At 40.1% G+C, this 25,744-nt stretch overlaps 1 protein-coding gene across 3 annotated transcripts in view; it reads left to right on the top strand.

Moving 5' to 3' along the window:
* The first annotated feature begins 7,527 nt into the window (after positions 1 to 7,527).
* Positions 7,528 to 25,744, top strand: part of ctif (CBP80/20-dependent translation initiation factor) — a 60,856-nt gene continuing 42,639 nt past the window's right edge. Inside the window, exons 1-7 of one of the 3 annotated variants that reach the window (XM_005456285.4) lie at positions 7,528 to 7,735; positions 19,416 to 19,645; positions 20,919 to 20,990; positions 22,497 to 22,619; positions 23,798 to 23,871; positions 25,430 to 25,534; positions 25,660 to 25,738. In XM_005456285.4, the coding sequence (XP_005456342.1) occupies positions 19,478 to 19,645; positions 20,919 to 20,990; positions 22,497 to 22,619; positions 23,798 to 23,871; positions 25,430 to 25,534; positions 25,660 to 25,738 (621 nt within the window). In that variant the 5' untranslated portion in view covers positions 7,528 to 7,735; positions 19,416 to 19,477. Of the gene's footprint in view, positions 7,736 to 19,415; positions 19,655 to 20,918; positions 20,991 to 22,496; positions 22,620 to 23,797; positions 23,872 to 25,429; positions 25,535 to 25,659; positions 25,739 to 25,744 lie in introns of all 3 variants that reach the window. The other 2 variants (XM_005456284.4, XM_005456286.4) reach the window with 2 other exon arrangements.

The following is a 25,744-nucleotide window of genomic DNA, read 5'->3' as shown; positions in this document are numbered from 1 at the left end:
GCAATTTGTCGCCTTTTTTTTCTCTTTTTTTTAACTTTCATTTTGTCTTCAAATGGATTCAATTACCCCAGCACTTACTCATGTCCAGACAGCGTAATGCGGCTACATAAACCATAAATGACAGAGACCAGAATAGAATAGTGACCGTGCATTGACACGAGGGGAGATGGTATAATGAAAAATCCCCCGAAAAGTGACGCAAATGAAGAGAAACGCAGGAAACATGTCATCGGGATCTGTCACGAATGCTCAGCCTAAAAGTTGGATTTAATAGTTTTAAACAAACCAATTACACTGCGCCTGGTAGTGTCTGTTTATTTTTTTTAAGTGGTTACATGAGAATAGGTCTGGGATGTTTTTATGGCTGGAAGTGCTGATATTTTTCCTCTTGAAAGCTAGCACGGAGCAATTATGCTATTCCCCCCTCGCCTCAAGACCCTGTTTTTCTTATTACTTTGATGTTTGCACCTTACAGATTGAGCAACGTTGCACATGTATCTGCATTTATCTGCTCCTCTGAGACTACACAACAACCTTGAGTAAAGAAGATCCCACACACACACACACACACACAACAAGCAAACTATTTTTGAAGGTCAAAAGTATGTTTCTTCCTCCCTGCCATCTTCCACAAACAACCCATCCTCTGGTACCATCCTACACCTCCTTAACACCCCCATCTAAACTCCTATTCCTCCCCCCCTCTATCCATACCTGTCACTCTCCCTCCAACCCCTGCTGCTTGTTGCATCTCTCACCTCCCCTGTTCCCCTCTCCTCCCCTTTTTCTCTGCCTGGCTCTTCCACTTTCTCCTTCCACCTGCTACCCCATCCGCCCCATCTCTTTCTCTGCATGCCTGTCCCCTACCTATCGCCGTCCCCGCGGCTCCCTCCGATCCCCTCCCTCTCCGTCCCTCTCTGCTTTCTGACACTCTATGTGTCGTTGATGAACTTCCTTCTGTGTTCCATCTGCCCCTTTCCCACCTCTCCCACTCCCTTCCAGCAGACCCACCTACTCAACGGGTGCTCACCATACATGCAGGCGTGTGCACACACACACACTCACGGCCCAGAGCTGTCAACGTGCTCCTCGGACACTCCGAGTTGTACTGCAGATTAACAGCAGGGGGAGTGCCAGGCTTCAGAGGACAGAATAGAGGGGAGTAGAGAGAGCAGAGCTGCCCCCTCTGCTGCTACACCTGCGGGAGGCATGATGGAGGGATGATATACAGGACAAATGCACAGAGTTGTTCATTTGCAGCTTGAGTAATCTCTTTTTATAGCTGATGGGTTAACATTTTTTATTAAAAGCTGCTTTGATTGTTGTTTATGTAAAATGACAAAAATGAATTTTCACCTTGTACTGTAACTAGTAGAAAACAGTGCATTTTGTATGATACCATGCATTCTTCAGCTCCAGAATGAACTGCATTGTCAAGAAAATAACTAGCAGATAATTAAACTTCTTCTTCTTTCAGTTGCTGCCTTTAGAGGTCGCCACAGTGGATCCAGATAAATAAATAAAATCAATAATTGCTGATTGCTACTCAGTATTTAGGAATTTGGTCTATTCCTGATTAGATCTCTAAAATAAATATATAGTGAGGTATCAAACTCCTTCTAACCAAATTATTTTAAAGCACTCTGGAAAAAATTTGAAATTATGTTTATATTATTTTGCCACATAGTTGAGTACATGCCTGCCTGACACAATCTGTGTGTGTGTGTGTGTGTGTGTGTGTGTGTGTATCAATAATACCACAGGATTGTTTATTGCAGGAATCATTTGAGATTCCATTAATATATTCCATCATTTACTTTCCGCCTCCCTGTATATGTAGGTTACAGTAAATCTGTGACTTACTGCACATTTTAATAGCACTGCTCACACCACGGTCCTATGATCTGTCTGCTGCCCCCACCTGCTGGTTAGAACGCTATCGTGTTTTTGTTACTCAACAAATTGAACCCCAGCCAATCTCGTGTGTGTGTGTGTGTGTGTTTTATTTGTCCAAGTATTCATGTGTTTTTGTGTTTGCGTGCCCGCGTGTGTGTGTTTTACACAAAGAGATGTTCAGTCACTTCCACCCACTTAGTTTCTCTCCATCTAGTTCACAGTGATCTTTCTCCCACACCTATCTCCTGCAGCCATTCAACCCAACAATAACAGAGCAGAGCTGCAGAAGACCACTGCATCAGGGCCGCTGGCCTGATGAACCTCACAGACTGACAGGCACAAATAATAAGCTGCCCTTTAAAGAAAAAAAAACATATATACAGTACTAACAGTTTGCTGGCTGGTGTTGTTTATATCACACCGTTGCTCTCAGAAGCCGCAGGAGGGGAGCGTCTGTGACCTTAAGAGATGTGGGGCCTGTACTGTCTAATTCCATGTTTATGGTTTTGCCTTTTATAACACACACAGACGGAGCTGCCCAGGCCACAAGCACACGGAAATATCATCATGCGCCCTCTCTGCTGCTAATTGGTGCCTTGCTACCATCCCTCTGGGGAGGATTCAGCTTTGTGCAGGGCAACCTGAGGAGCAGCTCCAGCTGCAGATTTTGCCTCTCATTCTCCCACTTAGCTAAATGTTCTGCACGACTATCGAACCCGCTTCAAAATACATCTTACGAGAAACGTTCATCACAGTAAAAAGATTTAAAAGATAAACCCAAAATATACTCTGCCTCCATGGATGGAACGTAACAAAGTAAATTAATTCATTCAGATTTTGACACTTTTACAGCTACTGATTAATTTTAAACCTTCCAATTTGCTATTTTCAGTGTTTAAGTGATGCAGACAAATTGATACGTGATCATTTTATTATTTTAATTTAATCTAAATAATTAAATGTGTATGCTTTTGTGCATTGCCATATGTTAATAGGATTTGAAATTTTAATTTTGCACTTTGTAGCATTGCTAGGACTCACTCCACCAGTATGTAATTATACAGTGTTTAAACTGATCTGTACTCGCTGTTAGTGCTGCCTAAAAATAAATATAACATTACATGTGTTCAGAAATACATACAAATGATTTATCGCTTCTCTCTGTGTTAAAGAAAAACAATGTTCAACTTTCCTTGTATTGACTTCACTGATTGACTTTTTTTTAGAACAATTAAATTACATACCAATTTGACACTATGGTTTCCTTGGCAACAGTGCGAATTACTTTGACCAGCATTTACACCTTAGCTCTCACAAAAGCCTTGAATCAAATGTTCAGTAGATTCATTGATTTAACACAGACGCGGGGCTGAATTAGGTTAGATGCAAAATTGAAAAAGTTTTCTTATATTCTCAGTTAAAGCAGATTTCGTGATGCCACTTCAAAGGTTTTGCTTTATCTTTTTGCTTCTTTTTCTTTTTTCCTGAAGCACACATCTCAATGAGAAAGCTCTGGGTTTTAGCACACGTGAGAAGAAACCAGACAAAATGGTACATGTGCACGGGGGAAGCCTGCTCAACGGCATGGGTGGGAATGGAAGCCTGAATTGGCTGGAGTGCTGTGGCTGATGCGGAGAGGACAACAAAGTAATTATGGGACAGTTAAGGATATGCATAGCACTGAGAGAGTGAGTGAGAAGAAACCAGAGACTAAGAAAAGGAAGCAACAGAAGAAGAAAGGGTCTGGAGGGGTGTAATGACCTGCTGCAATCTCCATCACGCCAATTAATTAGCCTCTGACTAGCAGCCATCTGGAACAGAGAGGGCACTTTTTCCACTCGGCTGTCTGTCTACCTATCCACAGCTCAGATTCATACATCCTCCTTTTAACACTTTATCTATTTTTGTATTGCTTATTCTTCCATCTGTCTGTTTCCCGTGTGTCTAACTATATGCAGATCTAACTGACAGTCAGACTGTTTTGGCTCTCTCCTCCAACTGTGTACCATATTGACTAAAGACCCTGATGAATCCCTGTTGTACGGCTACATATTCATAAAATGTACACATCTAACGTCACACTCAAACGCACACAAAACCCTGACAAAGGAGTAGCCGATTGCTCCAGCTGCACTTTCTTCTTTTTCCACAAGGGGTCATGATTACACTAAAAAGACTTTTTCCAGTGTTTCTAGCCCTTCTCTGCAGTCATTTGTGTCTGTGTGCAGGTGCAACCAGACTGTGGGATTCTTTTGTATTTGGATGGTTTTTGCCTGGCGGTATAACAAAAGCAGATTCACATAAGATAATCAATTATGATTCCATATCCAAGCTGCATTCACGCCTAAGATCCCCATAAATCAATGCTGATTGCTCAACTAATAGCAACAAATATTCCAATGTAAAAGAGGAGCAAACATTTAGAAAGAGATGAGTAGTTCACTTTTGTTCACACACGTTTTACATCTGAGACTGGAATTTTGAAAAGGTTATGAGCACTGCAACGACAAATATAAGTAGCAAAACAAACCCCCAAAAAGCTAAGTAAAGACAACTTTTCAGATAATAAATAAAAGAGTGTTGGTTTCTGTGAAAGTCTCTCTGTGTGTCTGATATTAACTGTTTAAGCTAGAAAGAAGACATTCAAAACAGCTTTAGTTTTTGGGATACACCTTCCAGTGAAAAAAGAAAGTACAGCAAATTCTCTAAAGCCTCCCTTAAATGAAACAGATCCTTGAATAGAAAACATTTACACCATATGTGGTTAAATGGAAAGGCTGTAGAATGTTTAATTAAAAGAAAGTGCAAAATAATGCCAAGCTAAGTGGGAAATGATACATAAGGACTTTAGTGATCTTATAATGGAAGCTCTGATTGTACAATTCAACATTTTTTTCTGGGACTATCCCAGAAACATCAACCATGTTTTGTTGGAAAGGTGTAACTGTGCTGAATCCAGAAATATAGAACATGTGACTGTATCAAAAGTGTAGTAAAAATGCTACATTAAGAAGTGTGCAATGTGTTTCGGAACAAAAAAAGGTATTAAATGAGTAAATATCCACCTTCTACAATCTCCTTTACTTATTTATTGAGTAAAATAAATAAAAAGGTGTCAGACACCCTGAAATTGGTACAGAATCTTTAACAGGTAAAGTCACTATATTGGCTATAAGAGATATTCAATAGTAGGGTATTGTGATTGACCTCACGCCATTAAAACACATGAAGTTCTAATTTGATCCATTTCTATGAGCCACAATCAACACAACTTCATGAAATGGCCAAAATTAGCTTTTGAATATTTTTATATGATTTGGAAAACTCATAGTTAAGAGCCTGATCAGCTGCAACCTGCAGTTCTTTTGTTCTGCTTTGGACTTAGCAGGTGATTTATTGGCAACCAGAATAACTGCAGTGTTACACTATAATAACTTGCACTGACAGTAACTCTCAGGACTATCATACTACTCCTGTTCAGGTAATGAACAAATGGTGCCACTCTCTTTTGTGACCCCATAATAAAAAATTTCACCAGCTTTTAAAATCACCACTAATCCTAATGCACTAGCTTGTTAAACTGTAATAGAAATGTATCTGCACTGAGTTTATTCAGTTTGTGGTTACATTAAATGTGTATTCTGCTCTTATTTAATTTATTTATGCGCTTCTAACAAGTTGAGAAACAAAAGGGGGATTCTTTAGAGTATTATAATGCTTATTTACTCTTCCTTTGTTGCTTTGGTGTCTTATGTAACTGTTTTTGTTGGAGGGCTGCAAAGTTTCAAAGTCCACTTCAAATTGAGTAATTCTCTCTGGCAGAAAACCGTGCCGCTCGACAGCCTGAAACACCTTTTTCTGCAGGGCTAGACTTTCTTCAGTGCTTATCTTCCTCACTGTGTGATACATTTGCATGATGCTTACCTAACAACCAAAAAGGAGAAAGCAGCAGCCTAACGGTCCCTTCTCTAACTAAAAGCTGCTCTGTTGCTCGCTGCAAGAGCAAATACAAGAGTCTTCGCCCACTTCCTGCAACTGCAGAGCTAAAGTCCCTGTTTATTATATTCATTTAATGGCACCATCCCCAAAGCAAAAGGAAAACCCTTAGTGAGCGAATGAGCCTAATGTCACCTTTAGCTTTGATCATTTGACCCTGGGGCCATTTGGAACTTGTAAGGCTAAAAATCATAGTCTGTGTTGGTTAAAATCACCCGGCCTTTGTTTAACATTCCCAGAAGATACAAGTTAAGAAAAGAGAACATATTTTGCCAAATTTCTCAGTTTAAAAAAAGAGTTGGATCTTGACTCAATTATAACAGAATCCTTCTTTCGTCTTGTTTCATTTCCAGCGCTCTGAAAGTTTAACCAAAAATTTGTCAGGGTGGCTTTTTGGGTATGTTGTTGATAGACGAACAAACAACTCTGAGGAACAAAAGTTCAGCATGCAAGTAATTACAGAAATGGTTAAGCCATTATCTGAAAGCATTGTGCACTGTGTAACAAAACAGCTTTTACGGGAGTCTGTCCTGTCCCCGATCCAATTCTGGTTGAGCATAGAGGGTTGAACTTAGAAGTATATAAACTGTGCGATTATCAGTTTGGGTTTTTTTTGGATGGCAGTTATTTTAGGTGTCCGCACTGGGCCACCCGAACTAATTACAGAACAGAATTTCTTCTGGAACAGGCAAGTATTGGATTCACAAAGCAAAACAACCCACCACAGAAGAATTCAGCATGCCCAGAACTCATTCAGTGGGTATCCCTTGCTCTTTGATTGAATCCAGCACCAACTATAAAGTAAAATAGGTGACCAGTGACTTATTTTTGTATGGCTAACTGACCACTGAGAGCAGACTGGGAGGGTAGCCTTAAAGAGAGTGAAATTTAGTGTTATGTAAAAAAAGTAACTGGAATTTATTTTGAACAGTGTAGCATGTAAACCTATTTTAGTGGACCGTGCTAAATAAATAATGATGTGCATAATATGGCCAATTTAAAAGATTTTTTTGTATTAATAACTAAAAAAACAAATCTGAAAAAAAAATCAGAATGCTATTTGTATTTTTATTAACAGAATTAGGTAGTAGCAGTGATTTACCTCTGTTAGATGTGTGTATATATATATATATTTTTGGATCATCAATTACCCTGGTTAAAATAATTCTCTAAAAGTAATTATATAATAATTAAAACATTTATAGGACATTTATAGGAGGTTAATGTATGCCACTGGGGGAAAATAAATAAACAACAATTAAAAATAAAAATAAAAATTTGGTCTATTGAAAGTTTATGTTAGTTGTGAGTAATTATCTGGAAATTCTGACTTAATAACTCAAAGATTCGAGATGTTATTTCCAGATTTGACGTAACATAACATGACATAAAAATTTGAAACTTTGATGGAATAACCCACAATCTTAACTCAAAGAACTTACTTTTTTGCAGTGTTGGAACCAAACTTCAATTGTTATATCTAAGGGCTGTAATAATTTAAGGGTTATATGTTTTCTGTAAGTAGCACAGAGATTCACTGGGTATGGAAATTGTGGATAACGACTAATACGCTAGTAATAAGCCCGTAACAATCTGTTACTTAACTGCACTCTATTTCCCACAGTGCTCCGCTCTTGAGTGCACGTGTCAATGATGCCAGCAGACCGGACTGAACGTCACATTCCTGCATTCCCTTTTCCCTTAGTGTGGGACGTCGGAGTTGCCACTGGATAGCTAATCCTCTTCCCCCCTCGCTTTCTTTTAGAGAAACACACCCATGACACGGCGGATTTAATCTCTGGAGGCGACCCCAGGTTCGCCAGGAGTTCGCATTTCACTTCGGGTGAGGATTTATTTCGTTTTAAGACAACTGAAGGTGTTTTTCGGTTGGAGCGTTTCAACCGTTGTAACCAGATAACAGTTTTAAGAGATGCGCTGGATTTGCTGCGAGTTGTCTCAGTGAGTGACTTGGTTATGCTGGGATTGGTTAAGCCTCCACCAGCAGACTTGTTGATACGACAGAGTTGACGGAGACTTGTTTGAATTTGTAATTTATAGCCTTTCGGTTACTGCTCCTAAGGGCTAACGCTAGCCGGCTGGTTAGCCGCAAAGCTTGCGTCACCATTGTTACCGGCGATACGCGGGCACACGCAGACACACAGACACACACACCAGGGCGTGGAAGTGCCCCCAGATGTGGCTTTGTTACCTTAACAGGGACAATGGTGTGCAGCTGTTTCAAAACCTCTGGCGTAAACGAACCGTCATGTATCTGTTCACTGACCCTGGTACACACGGTACTAGCATCACAGACAGCATGGGCGTGGTTATAAATGCTAAATAAAAAAAAAATAGCTTAAGCTATAGTGGCACAGGTTGTTAGTGTTCCTTCGGTTTCTGTAACGTTGCGTCATACTTGCTTGACAAGAATGATGGGAACAGTCGCTTAAAGCGTTAAAGTCAATCAGCTGTGCTGAGCTAGCTGCAGAGCAGCACACTGTCTCAGCTGTTGACCCTCACAACAAAGAGTGGATCATCACAGCTGCGACTGTGGCAGGACAGAGGCAGATCAACATTTCTGACAGATTTGGAACTTCTGTCTAAATATATTTTAACATAAACATTAGCTCATACTCCAATGATGAATGTGTTACATGTTATTCATTAATCATGCAGTCGTTAATGAGAAAACTTGGCAGACTTAATATTTTGATCCCTAGCCGACCTGACTGTTGCTCTTTAGCTCACACTTCGGTGAAGTTTGCGCATGGCATTCCTGGGATTCCAGCTGTTTGGGGACTGATCGGATCAGAGTGACTTTAGTGATTTAAGGAATGTTTGCATGCTGCTACAAGTCAAAAAGCAGAGAAAAAGCTAACCTTTTTAATGCAGACCTAGAAGCTAGACCTATTTTGCATGATTGCATTATACAGGTGGTATTATTAATAGAGAATTTTAAAAAAGATTGTCTGCAGTGATGAAAGGATGTCTCTGCAGTGTATTTACCTTGTCACATTACTGTGATCACTCAGGAGACATATGCTATTTCATTAGAATGCCAAGTGGTCAGTCAGGTTCAGCCACTTTCTCATTCTGTACATATTGTAGAGAGACATTTAGACCATGTTCCTTTTAGCTAATGTAAAGTCCACCCATTTGGTAACATTTAGCTGTTGTGAAGATAGTTCAGTCAATTATGATTTGGCCATGATCTGATAGTACATGAGCAAAGACATACTTGGTTGAGATTTGCCTACAGTTCCAGGGAATTCAAGGATATGTATGAAATTGAACTTTGATAATATGCCTATATTACTATCATCAAATAGCTGATCAAGAAAAAGAAACATCTGATACACTATGTGCCCCACATATGCTCAATAAAGGATACTGTGGATTCTTAATACACATTGCTACAGTGAGGAAATATTAGAAATATCCATCCAGTTGCTTTTTCACTTTGTGATATGTTGTGTAGTTAGATTGCTCTCACATTAATATAAAACTGAGTTTTGCTGATGTGTAAATGTGGCCTGAAAAAAAGTTTCATTCATACTAATCTAAGAGTCAGTGCACCATCATCACCCCCTGTGATCTGTTGTCATGGCGCATGCGAATCCTGCATTAACGTGATGAACGATCGTTATTGTGAACTCTGTCCTGGGAGACCATACAGGGACAAAAAAAGAGAAAAGACAATAATGAAAGGCCGATCTCACCAGTGATGCCAGGGTTAATTTCCATAGCAGCAGGTAACTCTTACCTCTGTGTTGTATGTCAACGTAAGCATTAGAAAATGAGCTGGTGTTTAGGGTCATGATGTAGACCTGGTTCCCTGTATGTGCGTGTAGCGCTTTGAAGAGTGTGGAGGAGGTGCAAATATAGCAGCAATGTTACGGAGAGAGTGGGAGCTGCCTGCACAAAAATGGATCATCCTGAGTCAGGCTGTGAAGCAGAGATCTAGCCTTGTTTCAGTGGGGGCTGCTCCTCATTACATTGCTTCTCTGGAACGGATGAGTGAGTGGAAAATGAGAAAGTGAGGATAGAGTGATTACACGGTTGATGAATCAGAGAAACATACAGCAGTTCTGTGAGAGATGACGGAGCTCCAACATGTTATATACTCTGTTTTTGCAGTAAGCCATTGTGCTGCTACTAGTTGTGTTGTTTGTGTGGTTGATCTTTTTGTCAGCAGTTTTGTCATCATCTCAGCCCTGACCAATAATAACCACAGCTCTGTTGAACACTCACCTTTGTGCCTGTCTTTTGACTTTTGGTTGCTGTTCACCTTTGAGGTCTCAGGACTGTTATCTACCCTCCATACATGTTAGGAAACCTGTGAGCAGGTCAGCATGCCCTCATTTGTTTGTCACACCTCCACGCTCGTGTGTCCGGACAGAAGAGCATAGCAATGTGGAGCTTCAATCCCAGCAGTTCTGCAGTACTGCACATGCCCAGTCCATTCCCGTTTGGTCAGTACAGGGACAAAGAGGGACAAAAGAGGACAATGAGGCTATTGTTTTAAGTATACACACACACCATTGTACCTCCCCTCTCGTGTGACATGTGCACACTTTTTTCTGTTAGTCTCTTCCACTGGATTCAGGTCGTTCTAATCGCACACTTGTAAGTACACATAAGAGGGAAAAAACTGAATATTTTTATATTTTGTTTTATGTAACTTATATTGCAGCGTGAAAGAATACGTAGCATTTGACTTGAATAGCTCTGCTAGGAGAGAGTTGATCTTTGTAGAATGACTGTGTGATTTTGCAGTGGAGCGCATCTTTGTAGAAAAAAAATCTATATTTAAAAAACGCCAAAAAAGAATGACCTCTTAAGCTGATTTACATCAGTTGTTCTTGAGTGAACTTTAATGCGGTCATTTTCAACACAACAATTAGTGGAGGAGAAACTCTTCCAGCACTGGGGAGATGAATGAGGGCAGGAAGTCAGACAAATGAAAGGCATTGAGCATCCAGTTAATTTTCAGAGTTAACTGTGGGGATTAATTGCTACCAGTGTGCTCTGAAGCCATCAGCAAAGATCATCATCATCAAGTATAACTGAAGCTGAATGTCTAGCCTCGAGGCTCCCTATCGCACATAAATTTATGTCTTTATATTGTTATGACTGCAACTTTTAGCTATGTAAAGGCATATTGCCCTTGTTTAGCCCTGACAATTCCCTTGTATCCAATGGCATCTTTTAGTAGTAACAATAATAGATCGATAAATGCAGTTTTCTCGATTGTTGCCACCTGTTGCTCTGGTAACAGGATTTCTGCCTCTGTTTTGGTGCTGTACTACCCGATGCCTGTCAGGGGTATCCTGCGGTTGACTACTTACCAACGTTGCAAACTTGACCAACAAGCCACCCCTCTCAGGCTTACAGAGGTTTGAGAATGTCCTTTTTTTGGCTTTGTATGAAAACCATAAGATGGACAAATATAGGGGACGTACTCTCTGAAGTGTGTCAAATGGCTGAAAAGAAAATGAAATAGAATTTCAAGTTTCACTACCGAGACGCATTATGCAGAAAAAGTGTTGCTGGAGAAATTGTGATTGATTGGTGCCAGCCACATAATGCTTACTATTATCCCTCGGCTTTGTCAGAGAGTGGCACGCAATGTGAACAGTGACACTTTTTCATCTGCATTTTGTAGGCGATATATTTAAAGTGTTCATGTTTGCTAGGGCTCATCCTGGTACTTCCCGTTCCAGTGAATGCAAAATAAGATCCAGTATTAAAAGGATTTATTTGTCATTTACTTATAAAATAAATGAAGCATGTTGTGGAGTCCTGTATTATGATAGAAAATTGTCCATTTGTCGTTACACACTGGCAGAATTTTTAAATCTCTGTGTCTTCAGTGGCTGTTAATGTTTCATGGAGCTGAACCATATGCACACAGGTGTTATTAGTACCCTTTGCTGACTGTAAAGCCCTTGAGCCTAAGCAAAGTATGTGGTTGCTCCATTTAACCTATTTGCATACATCTATTACAGCAAGTATGTCTGCTGAATGATTAGAGTCAAAGAAGGCACGCAGCTCTTCTGCTCTCAAGAATAGACTACTCCAAATTATATTTAAGCTCAAGTGTGAGTTTCTTAAGCTGCCAGTCAGTAGTAGACCAGATTAGACGTATTACCAGCTCTCACTGCATGGGGTGAGAACATTGACTTGGAGTCCCACTGGGTAGACGGGGTCTCATGTTCTGCTCCGTTTGGCTTGTGAGGATTATGGTTCTTACTGATTGGTTGTTGTGTAACCATATCAAAGGTTGCAAATCACCGAATGGTTTAGGCTTGTTTTTCTGTATTCACACAGTAAAAGCTGTGTTCTTTCCATTACAGCTGATTTCTTTTTAGTGAGTAAAATCCACGAAGAGAGTGACGCACATCACGTGAAGGAGTCCAAAAAGTCTGTTCTGCACTCTGACACTTAAATTGAGTTTATGCTTATGTGTTAAATCTTCATTGTAGGTACGCTGAAACCAAAACCCCCCTCCCCCAGCCACAAAAACCTACACCGTAACCTGGTGTGATCCTCGACAGAAATGGAAGACTGGTTGGCCCGTTCAGTACCATTGTTTCTTCCTTTTTGTGGATTTTCCATCTTCTTTTTCTGCCGCCAGTTTTAGAATTGACTGGAACAACTCGAAGAGAAAAGCTCCATCTTGGGGGTAAAGCATGGTACAGGCACAGCATGCACAGGTATAAATGCTGGTAAAGGCATCAGCCTTATGTAATAGGCTCAACATAGATCCAGCAAATATCAAATCAAATTTAAGCTTTAGGAACAATAATTCAGTTTGTTCAATAGTTAATTCCGTAGGCCTGGCAGTGTGTTAACATATCAACAGGCTAACTTTGTGCAGCGTTAGTTACTAATTATATGTATTGCCTGTGCATATTTTTTCATTTAAGAAAATTTAATTTTTGGATATACCCATGCTTTAACGTTCCTTTTTGACCACGGTTTACTTCTAAACTAGTTGTGACGTTACTCTCTCGTTATTCAGACATTAATCAGACACATTGATTAGAGTGTCTGCAGCAAAATTGATTTTTTTGTGTGTGTTTATACACCACTCCGCTTGTAATTTTGCATATATTTGTCCATTAATTGAAAAGTCATGTATATTAAATAATGTTAAATTGTGTGTAAATCTGCACTCTGATTTCGGAGATACATCCAATCACGGACATGCATAGTGAAGAAAGTATCTGTATCGGTCCTCAAACAAAGGCACAGTGTGCAGTCCAGTGCCACGCTGTGTCTGTCTGTCTGTCCAGTTTAGTATCAGCCTGAACCCTGCTGGACTTTGGGCATCGATGTCTATGAGGTCAGCTGTGGTACAGTCTGCTTTGCATTTTATAGGGTTGATGTTTCTCTGCTTGCCTGGAGTGTCACTGCCTGAGATAACCCAGCTTCTCACCGCACATTGTTACTCCATTATTCATGTTGGAAAGGCTTTGTAATAAGTAATAATGTGTGTATTTTTTGGCTGATAACAAGCTGCGAGACTCTAAAACATAGAGCATCTCAGGTAAATAGTCCCTAACCCTAACCGCAACCTGCCAGAACTACTCGTCTAATGACAATGGATAGTAATAAATTATGTGGCATGTCTAGATTCAACTGAAAGGTTAGGAGGAGACTTTGATGTCTGCAATTGTTGTGTACTGATATGCAATTTCTTAAGTGGCAAGCTTAGCAATGAAGTTTGAGGGGAAGCTGGACAGGATGGCAGGCAGTTCTTTGTTGTAACAGCTGTTAGGATTGAGGAGAAGGAGTGAAAGGGTGGAGACAGGAAGGAGCAGAGGAGGAGTTAGAGCATTGTGGGTTAGGGGACTGAAAAATGTAGTTTGAGAAGACAGAAAAGGAGAATAGAGAAAGGAGGAGAGAGTGTGTCATACTGTGTTGATTCCACAAGCAAATGAATACTACAGACACAGGTGGTATAAAAAAAACTCCACAGTGTAACAACCGCTGCAAAAAATTGCTTGAATTCTGGAGACATGGGTCAGGATATTTCATACTTTCTTACATGGTGCACACAGCAGCAATAAGTGGATTCAAATGTGTTTGCACTACTGGAGATAATCTCTGTGCGGTGAGGGAGTTTGCAGGAGGCAGGACACATGAGTTGAGTGTGCTGGACCGTTAACTGGACTGTTTGCACACTGGCGCAATCCAACACTACACAGACTTGTAGTAAAGAGCTGGAAAGTTCTAGACCGGCTAATGCTCAGCTTCATTGTGTTGGACACTTATCTACTTATATGCACCTCGAATGCTTATGCACGTCTGTCTGCCAACCATTTTTTACTACTTATCTTGGTCCAGGTCATGTGACCCTGTTGGGTGATGCACATGCATTATTGGACTGCAGTCTAAAATTTTTGCCACACTGTAGTTCATATCTATTTTAGAATAGCTATAGTAAGTAATTTAAACAAATAGTTGACAGTATTACACAACAGCAAAGTTTTAAAGCTTCGCCCGGTGAACGGTGGGGTTGACGACAACTGGTGTGTTGAGTTTTTATCTAACTGAATCCCCTGCGCCAGGAGGGGAAGACATTGTTGCAAATCAGTGGCTCGTGAGCTTTCTTTCTTGCTCGATACATTTCTCTTCCCATCATTCTTTTACAGGTCAACCTTGGTTTCATCTATACAAAGAATTTCTCTTATCAGAAAGGTCATAGCTCTCTTAGATGTTTTCTGGCAAAATGTAATGTGTCTTTCCTGTTCTTGAGTGTAACCAGTGTTTTGCACCTTGTTGCAAATCCTCTGTTTTTAGATTTTAGCATCTCTCACAGTGATACATCTATCTATTTTAGAGTATTCTTGACCTGGCAAGAAGCTGAGAAGTTGTTTTTCTTAGGCGAGGAAAGAATCCTTCAATCATCTGCTGTAATTAGCTTCTGTAGCCTTTCAGGCCTATTGGTTTTGCTAAGCTGGCCTGTGTCTTCCTTTTCCCAGGCAATTTTCCACATTGTTGATTTGGCTACGTTTTTGCAATCTCTCTGATGGGTTTAGTTTGCTTTTTTTCACTCGCTTCAACATTTTTTTGGACATTCATTGAGAGTTCTAGTGAAAAGGTATGAAACTGCCATGGCCATGAAACTGCTTGTCAGTCAATTGTTCAATGGCTAAACAGTCAACACGCTATTTTTGTAAATCCCCTTGAATTAAAGCTAAAAGTCTGCACTTCAATCACATCTTGATTGTTTGGTCAAAAATCCCCTGTGGTGGTCTACAGATGGAAAAATTACAAAAACTGTGTCATTGTCCAAAAATTCATACATCAAATATTTCAGACAAACAAGTCAGGATACAAGGATGAAGTCAGGAAAAAGTCACATTGGATGTTGTGTTAAAAATAGGCATTAGTGCCCACCCTGTAGCTGAAGTGACTGTATTGATCTTCCCTACTGCCAAGTTAAAGATGTTTGTAAAGTATGCGTGTATCATAGGAGTCAGGATAGGCGTGGATGCAAAATGCAGCTTATTTAAATGTCAGAAACCTTCTCATTTCATGTGAGCGTAGATAGAAAGGCTGGGGGATCATTACTATTAAGTTAATATGCAAGCAGGGCTTCACAATGATTTCATCATTGTCTGCATCTTTTTGTTATTTGAGAGCTCATATCACTGATTGATCTTAGCGTGTATGGGGAAGATGAGACCTGTGTTTGGTGAATCTGAGCTGCCTTGCAATGCTATTTGTGTCCCTGACCTTGCAGAGTCAGTTCCTCTGTTTAGTCAAAGCTCTAAGATGGGCCACCAGCCTGCAGAGCTTCTTTATTTGTTATTCCTCACATATAAACCAAATACAGTAGTATCCTTTTCTTTGTGAAGAGCAGATCCTTGCTTTAATCTCCTATCCTTTTCCTCTTTCCTGCAACCTTGGCTTTTTTTACTGTTACACATGATTTGATTTTATGACTAAACACTTACTTTTCCTTCATGAGAAAAACATTGATTTTTAGTCAATGTAGCCATGAAACAAATCAGAACTGCAGATTTAGAGTGTTGTGTTGCAAAACACTGCTGGGTGGACTTTCATCCCATTCCACAGATGCCTTACTCCTGTGATATGCAGAACAAGCTTTATATCCTGAAGTTAATGCCATTTAGATGGACCTGCTGATTCATTCATTCCCTACAGAAAGCACATAAAGGCACTGTAGAAATTGTCATAGATAGCAAGGCAAAACCCCCCCCCAGAGAGCTACGTGCATTTGGCATTAATCAAAGCGTCAATAATTGCTGGCAGCTGTTTACCCTTAAGCAGTAATCCCACACTACATATCAAGGACAACAGTAGGACATCTGACTGGACTGTAGCCACTACCAATATGCATCTATCAACATACTGTTGCATTCACACTATTACTGATTGCAGCTCTACTTATTCAAACTGTGTTAAAAGTATTATGACTCAATATTTTTAACTTCATAGCTCGAGTGAATAAAAGCAGTGCTGTAAAAAAAATTAGTTTTGATTTCTTTTGTCATTTTTACATGTTTCAGATTATCAAATTTTAATAATAGACAAAGATAAGTGAAAAAAAATACTAAATGCAATTTTCCAATTATGATTTTTTTTTAATTAAGAGACAGAAGATATCCAAACCTTCCTCGCTTTGTGTGTGCCCTAAACCAGCGGTCCCCAACCTTTTTTGCGCCACAGACTGGTTTATGTCAGACAATTTTTTCACGGACCGGCCTTTAAGTTGTCGTGGATAAATACAACAAAATAAAACCAAAAAAAAGGAGATGCATTCATAACACAGGGGAAGAGACCCAGGGAAATGGAGTTAACGATAAAAAAATAACGATGAAAACCGATAAAAACTCTGAAAACCATAAATTTCACACCCAAGGCTCAACTCACGCAGCCCAGTACCAAACGACTCTTAAGACCGGTACCGGTCCGTGGCCAGGGGGTTGGAGAAAGCTGCCCTAAACCTAATAACTGGTTGCACCACCCTTGACAGCAAGAACTGCAGAAAGCATTTGTAATAACTGGCACTGAGTGTTTCATATCAATGTGGAGGAATTTTGGTCCACTCTTCTTTGCAGAATAGTTTTTATTTGGTCACACTGCTGGGTTTTCAAGCATGAATGACCTGTTTAAGGTCATGCCATTATCGGATTTAAGTTCAGACTTTGATTAGGTGTCTCTTATATAAGTTTAATATATATAAGTTAATTTACCATTAATTTTGAATGTCTGAAGTGAGTTTGCTCTGTCCATGTTTCGTAAACAGTGGGTCCATGTAATATAGTGGTTTACACATTCGATTAACACATGACACATGAAAGGTTGCTGGTAGACCAGTGGGAGACACAAATCCCTTTGGGGTTGCATGAGGAAGAGCGTCTGGCATAAAAATCTGACAGGTCAGATATGCAGAGATACCCGCTGTGGCGACCAGCAGGGAGTATCCAAAAGCAGCAGGTTGTTACCGGTTTGGCTGAGGGCATAGCGAGGGGCACAACTTTGATTGATTGGGTTGTTAGATAAATTTGTCGCCTTTTTGGGCTGCATATGAGTAGGAAAAAGTGGGATGAACATAGCTGGAATTTCACTTTAGATTCAGTCTTAAAATACACCAAATACCATGAAGATAACAAATGTCTCTGAGTCAGCAATGGCAACGAAAAGAGACAGCGCAGGGAAAACTTGTAAAACTCTGTAGAACTTTACTAAAGCCAACAGTGCACCCTTTTATGGTGTGCAAGTTTGCAAACAATCTCATCATAAATGTCACAATATATTTCCAAAGCTGGACTGAACTACTAGAAAAAAGCCCTCCATTGGTGAAAGCCACAGAATTGTTTGTGCTTCCTTAAAATGGGGTCTCAAGTCCATGTACCAAGCATGACTGAGATAGCTGTGACCCTACATCATGTTAGGCAGCTTTCTCAGTGATTATGATTGGCAATAATTGTGGCAAGTGACACAAGATCCAGTATCGCTAAAAATTAATTAAGAAAGAACTATGCTTGATTAAAGCAAACTAATTTTACTCAGACATATGGTTTAAAAGTTAAAAGCACCAAAATGGACCCCTTTTTAAACCCTTTAGTGGTACTGCACTGCTGGCAAGGCAGACACCATTGTTTAACAGGTTCTTGCTTTCCATGTGCCCCACCTCTCTTCCTACACTCATAAAAAGCATCCTGTCAACTTTTGCATAATCCTGCTAACAGACAAAAAGACAAACCAGAAAGCAGTAGTGAAAACAGAGGTACCTTGGCAGAGGTAACAAGTAGTGAATCACTGCATCTATACGGAGATTGGAGAAAATATGAAAGCATGCAAACATATATGTAGATATATGCATGGGTGTGCCACGGGATGCTTATACTTGTACATGCATGCATTCATAAACTTGCAGGTCCCGTGTTGCTGAACACACACTTGGTTTGAGTGTGCATACTTCTGTAACCTACTAATTGCAAATCACCAGGGTAATCAAAGCCCTGGTATTAATGTATGGTGGATTATATTATTGACACGTATGGATTACAGTGCTGACTGTGGGTCAGATGCAAAACATGTTGAGCTGCTAGTGTTTGTGGAGATTCCGGTTACTGTCTCTCAACAACAGTTCAGAACCTGAGGTCTGATCTTCTAGTGGAGCTTGTTGATGTTATTTGCTGACTGTTCCAAATTTGTTTAGAGAAATTAGTAAGATCAAATTTGATCTTGGAAAAAGAGATTGCAGACTATGTTTAGGAAATACCACTCCCCATTACTCTAGCATTAGGCAGCGCTGTTGCATCATAGCCAAAACAAAGCCTTTAGACTTTCTGTAGCTGACTTGTTGGCTGCAAATGCACAGGACTCCCCAGCGAGACCCAAGGGCTCAGCAGATACCATTCTGCGTGCTCCAGCCATAAATCCTCTTTGCATGGCTGGTGATCAAGCCGTGATGTAAAGGAGCTTAGGAGCAATAGACAGACAGCCAGGAAGCTGCTTCCCTGTTGGCCGGGGGTCAGGTGATCACACAAAAACACTGACAGGAGAGAGAGGGAGAGAGACAGCAAGGTAAAGGTGGGAAAACAAACTGACACCGAGAGGTGTGTGAATGGTGACAGCTAAAAGGGCTTGTGGAGCAACTTTTCAAAAGTTCGATTGATAAGTTGAGTGCCTGCCTGGGCCTGCTGTAGCTCCACTTGAAGACAGGTTTTCTGTCTTGTGTGTTGGACAGTTTGTTGGAAGCAGGCACTGCGTGTATGGGTGTTTGCTGACAGCAGGGAGGCTGTGTACCTTCTTCAAATGTCAGGGAGTTGAGGTGGAAAAGGTAAGAAAAATGTGTTTAACTGTTCCTGAGCTGCAAGCAGTGATTATTTGAGGTAAATCTCCCGTGATATATTTGATCAACTGACTCAACATTTTGTCTGTATTGGGTTGTTGGACTGATGTCCACGCACCTGTCTCAATGTCAAAGTCGAGCTTAGCTTACTCTTGTCCATTTCTTGATCTTCGTTTCCCCACAGGTCACTTTCCTTTCTCCCTCCCTCCCCTTCCTCCCCCTCCACCCATCACTGCACCCGTTGCCATGGAGAGCTCTTCGGTGGCGTCTGCGTCGTCCGAGGCTGGGAGCACACGCTCGCAGGAGATAGAAGAGCTGGAGCGCTTTATCGACAGCTATGTGCTGGAGTATCAAGTGCAAGGGCTTCTGGGAGAAAAGGCAGATGGAGACTTGGACTTGGACAGTAGCTGCAAGGTACCCCAGGTCAGAGCTGTATTACATTAGCAGTACTGTATTTGATTATTCCAGGCCTTGGTGATGTCTGTGGATTTTTTTTATCTTCCCAAAAAAGACTGGAAGGTTTCTCCTTGTGTCAGCTGCCATTAGTGTTGTAATGAATACTGTGTAAATAGAGAGAAAGTGGAAGGGCATTCGTCAGAGATGTACCACGAAGATAGATTATTGGGTTAGGGTGTATTTTGAGGTTAATGTCAGAGCATTCATTGTCATGAAGGTGGCTGTCTTTTTACCTAGTTAGATTACCATGGTAACTAATGCCAAACACATAATATGGTCCGGAGCAGGTTATGTTCTGAGTTTCAGTTCACAAATGACTGTGTGAGAGCTACATTCTCAAAGGCTCTTACATTTTTGGTATGCTCTATGTGTCATATAGCTTTTCTGATGAAGAAATATGTTTATTCGCAGTTTTCTGCAGGATTACTCTCATTTTATTTGTATCAACAGTGTTTTGGCATTTAATGATTTAGGTTCTTTATAGATCGGTATCATCTCTTGCTTTAATACTGTCTCTGATTGGTGGAGGCACCACTTTATCGGCCAGTTTTGCACTGAAGAAAAGTAAAATAACACATCTAATCTCAGACATTTAAACAGAAATTTAGAAGTTCGACTTCAAATAGTGACTTGACTGATTCAGGACGGTGATTTAACTACAATATGACATAGAAGCTCAGCAGCCTTGCTCTTATATACGAACACAACAGAATCTAACCAGTTGGCAACCAGCTGAATAGAGTTCCCCATTGCAAAGAGACACATCGCAGATGATCTCACTGAAAGAGATTAAGATTGATTGCAATATGTTGGCAATCCATCTGCATTTATGAATTAGATCAATTCAATTAGTCAATTACTTGCAAGCCTTGCTTTCCACCAGGGTGACCTGTGCATGTGCCATGTGATCAACCAATGTACGGCCAATCACTGGACAACCACAGATTATTGGTTATTTAGTTGCTGTCCCTATTTTTATTGTAGCGTGACAGAACCATAATGCAAAGAAAGCATGGCAGTGTTGAAGTTGCACCTTTAGCTGCTTCAGCTTCTTTGACCTAGTTTATTGGCTGCTACACAAACTATACACCAGGCTTTAACATGTGGTCAGAAACATAATTTTGAGCCAGTTATAAAAGCAGAACTTCAAAGTAACTTTTAATATGCTTTAATAAGACTTTAAATACGCCGTAATTGTGAACCTAACTACTTTGTTTTCTCTCTTCTTCAGTGGACAGATGACTGCAATGATAAAAAAGATGGTAGCTGGACATCATCACAAGGACGAGGCACATCTAAGCCAGTGAGTGTTTGTCTGTTCACAGCTCTATCTTTGCTAATAGAGGTGGGGATCACCAGATATGAAAATTATCACAATATATGACTCACAATACAATATTATTGCAATTTTTAACATTTTGCAAGATGCTGACCATTGCAATAACATATAGTGGGACTTGTCATGTTTTGTCCACCGCAAATGACATTACATACATGATGACATACACTTTGTCAATATTTGTTTTATCCAGTAAGATGAGATAAGTTGCCTCACTTTAATTTTTTTGTTTGCTGGAAAATGAGCATATCGACACTGTCGCTAATATGTGCTATAACTGTTGCTATAAAATAGAATCAGTTTGCTACGAGTGATTGAATGGGGTCAAGTTGGCAATTACACGCAATCTGTTTCTGATAATGTAACAATTAACAGTGATAAATTGTGAAAAATCACATATCTGTTTCTGTTTACATAGACAGAAATTCACATTTACCTATTACAGCTGTATTCAGCAACCAGCTGGTAACCAGTTGAGTTGAGCTCATTGACAATGACTTATTCAGACTGATGGCAACACATCTGTCTGCATTTGAAAAACCAGATTATTTGCAGACCTTTGACAGTCTGTGTAAGTCTGATTGCACTCAGTCTAATTCAGACTGCAACTGCTTGCAGATAGGTAGCCTCCTATCAGTCGATCGCCTTTATGCTTACCATTATGCTGAACATAATGTTATTATGCTGCTGTTGCGTTAATATAAAGATGTTAAATCACTAACAACCAAAATAATTTGGATGCCTAAAACAATAATACAAAAGCTTTAGTTATTGTAACACATCTCCTAGGCAATGTCAGATGTATACCGTTGCACATGGTAGTTGCTGATCTGAAAATAGTCCTAATTTAACCCAGTGCAGCCTTTCAGTCTGCTACCTGCTGCATTTTGACTTACCCTCTAGTCACTGGATCACCACAATGATTAAATCACATGTTTTCCTTCTCTCTGTTCTGTATCTGCCGGTCAGTTTTCTGGGCTCTGTCAGCTCGTCAGTGTATGATTGAAAGAGCTCTGTAACACCAACCTTTAGTCATTCATCTACACTTTCTACCTTGAAATCATGTTCATAGTGACTGTCATGGGACACTATGACGCTAGAGCCAGTTATTAAAAAATACTAAATGAGTTACCAGCTAGTTAGTCTGTTAAATCTGAGTCTGTGTGTGTCACTCTGGTGCGTTCTCACAATGCAGATTTTGGTGATTTTGAGTATTGTTGCTCTCCAGAGGTGACTTTTTAGCAGCATGGATTAGAATGATCTAACAAAATAAAGTAGGGTAGAGCTGAAATGTGACTATTTATGGTAAAAAAATGAGAAAGCAACAGAGATCAAGCTTTTTCCATTTTCCATGTTCAGCAGGTTTTGACATTGACTATCTAGAGCACAAAGCATGAGCAAAAAGGAGGAAAAATGGAAAACCAAAAACAAAGACCATAATTTCTTTCTTTAACTCTCCCAACTCCACAGGATGAATGGGAACACAGCAGTAATGGCAGCACAGGTTCCAGGCCCAGTTCAGGGTCCAGACCTGGATCTGGCTCACGATCTGGCAGCAGGGGGCACAACAACCAGTACAAAGGCTCTGCCAAGGTACAGAAACACATGGGTTTGTCTGCTTTTGAGTTGGATTAACTTTCTGAAAGTGCTGCACTAACATGACTTTAATCAAGATAAAAGTAAATGAACAAAAACCTGATACCATGGTCATTTGTGTGCTGTGCTGTCAGAACAGATTTAAATGCTTCAATGCTCCAATTCATCCTCTTTAAGTGCCCCTCCTGAGAAGCCAGGTTTGCTCTGATTTGTCAGCTGGTCCAGCAAAATGAAGGCAGTAGTTACTTACAGAGCAGACACAGCCTTCAGTGAGTTGTATGCCTACAAAACATAAGACCAGGAACACGGGGGGCTTTGAACAGAGATCACTGCGTTACACAGTACATGATAATGTAATGCCCATGACCATTTGTTTCTCTGCCACTGCAGTTGAGTTAAGTTAAGTTTTCAGTTCCATCATGGTACAGACTGAAAAGGTCCTGAGCCAAATTATGAAACCCTGTGGAGAGATAGAACAATAAAAAGGCAAGGGCAAAGGAAGAGTCAGTAAAGCTTTGGTTTGGTTGGCCTGAGCAGAGGATGAGTTTGTAGTTTTCCTCATGTCCTGTTGGGTAATGCTAACATAAAAGCCAGATAGGCTTAGTTTGTGCCACAGGACACAGTCTTTTAATGAAAACACATTAACATACATGGATTCCTTTCTCTTTTTTACTGATTTCAAATCTGTGTTCATGTTTCCACAGTTTCTGTTTAAAATGTTCACATAGTTCTGGCATATTGATATACAGTCACAGCTAATGGTCATATTAGCCACATTAGCTGCTCAAAATCCTGACAGTAACAATTTCCCTTTCGTTGGGGATATAACCGTAGTCAACTGGGTCTCAGTTTTAACAGCAGAACGCTTCAGAATTTTAGGCTCTAAACCCTGCTAACAATGACGGAATGTAAAGTAGGAAGCTGCTCATTCTCTACACAAGGCCTTGCTTGTTGAGTATTTTGCTTCTGGTTATGGTTGGTTATGGGGTTAAGTCACAGAAAAGTCTAGGCTACAAATGTAGTCTTTCTAGAATACCTTTGGAGGAACAAATGATTTGGAGGATGCTTGTGAAATGTTACATACAAGTTGAGTAATGTGGACATGGGATTGAGGAGAAGTGTTTTGTAGTCATGCTGAAAATATTCATTCTTCTTTGTCCTTGTGTGTTAACTAGAATGGCAACAGAGAGGGATCCTTTGACATCCTGGGGACAGACATATGGGCTGCTAACACAATGGACTCACATGGGTAGGTACCTTTCTGTTTCACAGACCTGTCTGCTGAATATAATTTTTGGATGGTCATGTGACAGACAGTAGACAGCAAAGTCTCGTAGCAATTGTTTGTTCCTCTCTTTGGTGCATATTGTAAATTTGTTTGGTTGCTCTTTTCACTTCTTTAAAATTTCCTCTCCACTTGTGATCAACAGTTGCAGTTTAGCATTTGAGCTCCATTAGTGTCCTGTTTTTAACCTGTTTTATCTTTGTAGTCCAAGACAGTAGTTTCAACATTCAGCTTGACCTTTAGCAAATCTGTTCAGCTGTCATTCCAAACTAAGTATCTCTTCACTCAACCTTAATCACGAGTGAGAAAAAAAACATTTAAAATACATTTGAGCTACCGGAGGCTCGACTGTTTAGCCTCGGTGCTCAAAATCCTGTTACTCATTATAAATGACGTCTCTGCGTGAATCAGCTTCTGTGTGTCCAAGAGGTTTTTCAAACAAGAGCTAGACGTTTGAAAGAGGGGGGAAAAGCCAAAACATTAGAGAAAGGAAATGAGCGAGACATAAATCAGTTAAAAGTGGAGGCAGGACTGGTTGCCATGGTAACATCTGCACAGCAGCGACTTCCGGCCACGCTGGCACAACGGAGCATGCAGTGAGTGATGCAGGCGGCACGGTGGGATGATGTAAGCAGTTTTTTCCTCACGCAGGTGGAGACGCGTGACAGGGTTAAATGTTTTATTAAAACACACTGATTCATTCAAGTATGCATTCCTGATAAAAGCTGTGTGTGTGTGTGTGTCAAATATGGCAACATAGTATATTATATATAGTATATCAGATGATGGATTAATAGGAAAAACTAAGGATCTCATTAGCAATGAGATCCTGCAAGTAGATAATAAATTATACAGTATAAAACATGCAGAAATGTGTAAATTATTTTATACACATATAGAGCCAGACATATAGGTATGAAATTTCCCCTTGTGGAATTAATAAAGGTATATCAATCAATCAATCAATAAACAATTCACATGTTTACACATCTGGATTCACACACCAGGCATAATAAAGAAATTACATATATTACATTAATCAATGACAACCTGAAATATTAAGAGAAGCAAGCCATTCATTATATAAAATCTCACGTCCCCCCCAAGAGAACTGGTTCTTGAACACCAGTTGCTGTCATAAGTGAAGCTTGTGAAGTTTTATCTGGATTTAGTGAAAACCTAAGTATAATTAAGGCCTTTTGAAAAACAAAAAATAATTTGAAGGATAACTTTTAAGGATGGTGATGTAACAAGAAATCAAGAAATATCACCATGTCTATCTATATCTTCAAAGTAAAAAGGCAAATAAATCATTTCTAAGGAATTTGATTAAAAAGAAAATGTCCCACATCATTTTTAAAATGGGTTTTTGCAACTTTGTAGCAGTTTTCCTCTGCAAGTGAACCACATAAAGTCCAGGTTATCCCACACAAGACCTGCTAAAGATCTGCATTTCCCCTCATATGCACTTATGCAGAAACTCTCCATGACTCTTAACTGTTGTTTTGTCTCCTCCTTGTAGAGGTGCAGGCTGGGACGTGCAGCCAGAGAAGCTGGACTTTAGCCATTTTCACAGAAAACACTTCAGAGGAACGCCAAAGCACCTGCCACACATTGACAGAGAAGGGTAAACTATACATTTATTTATGTTCAGTTATTTTGTCTCACCGGTGGAACAGTTTTGATTGCTCTTTACCACCTTAATTTATAGCATGATACAACCTCCTGATCTCACCCGTTCCTCTCTTACAGGATGATCAAAAACAAGTTTGAAGAAGATGACGGTATAGACATGAACGACATAGAAAGGTTCCTACCCCATCTTCGCTCGGTAAGT

This window comes from Oreochromis niloticus, linkage group LG7, assembly GCF_001858045.2.
Source record: "Oreochromis niloticus isolate F11D_XX linkage group LG7, O_niloticus_UMD_NMBU, whole genome shotgun sequence".
NCBI lineage: Eukaryota > Metazoa > Chordata > Actinopteri > Cichliformes > Cichlidae > Oreochromis > Oreochromis niloticus.
Note: the sequence above shows the minus strand (reverse complement) of the source record. Positions and strands in the feature narration are given on the sequence as shown.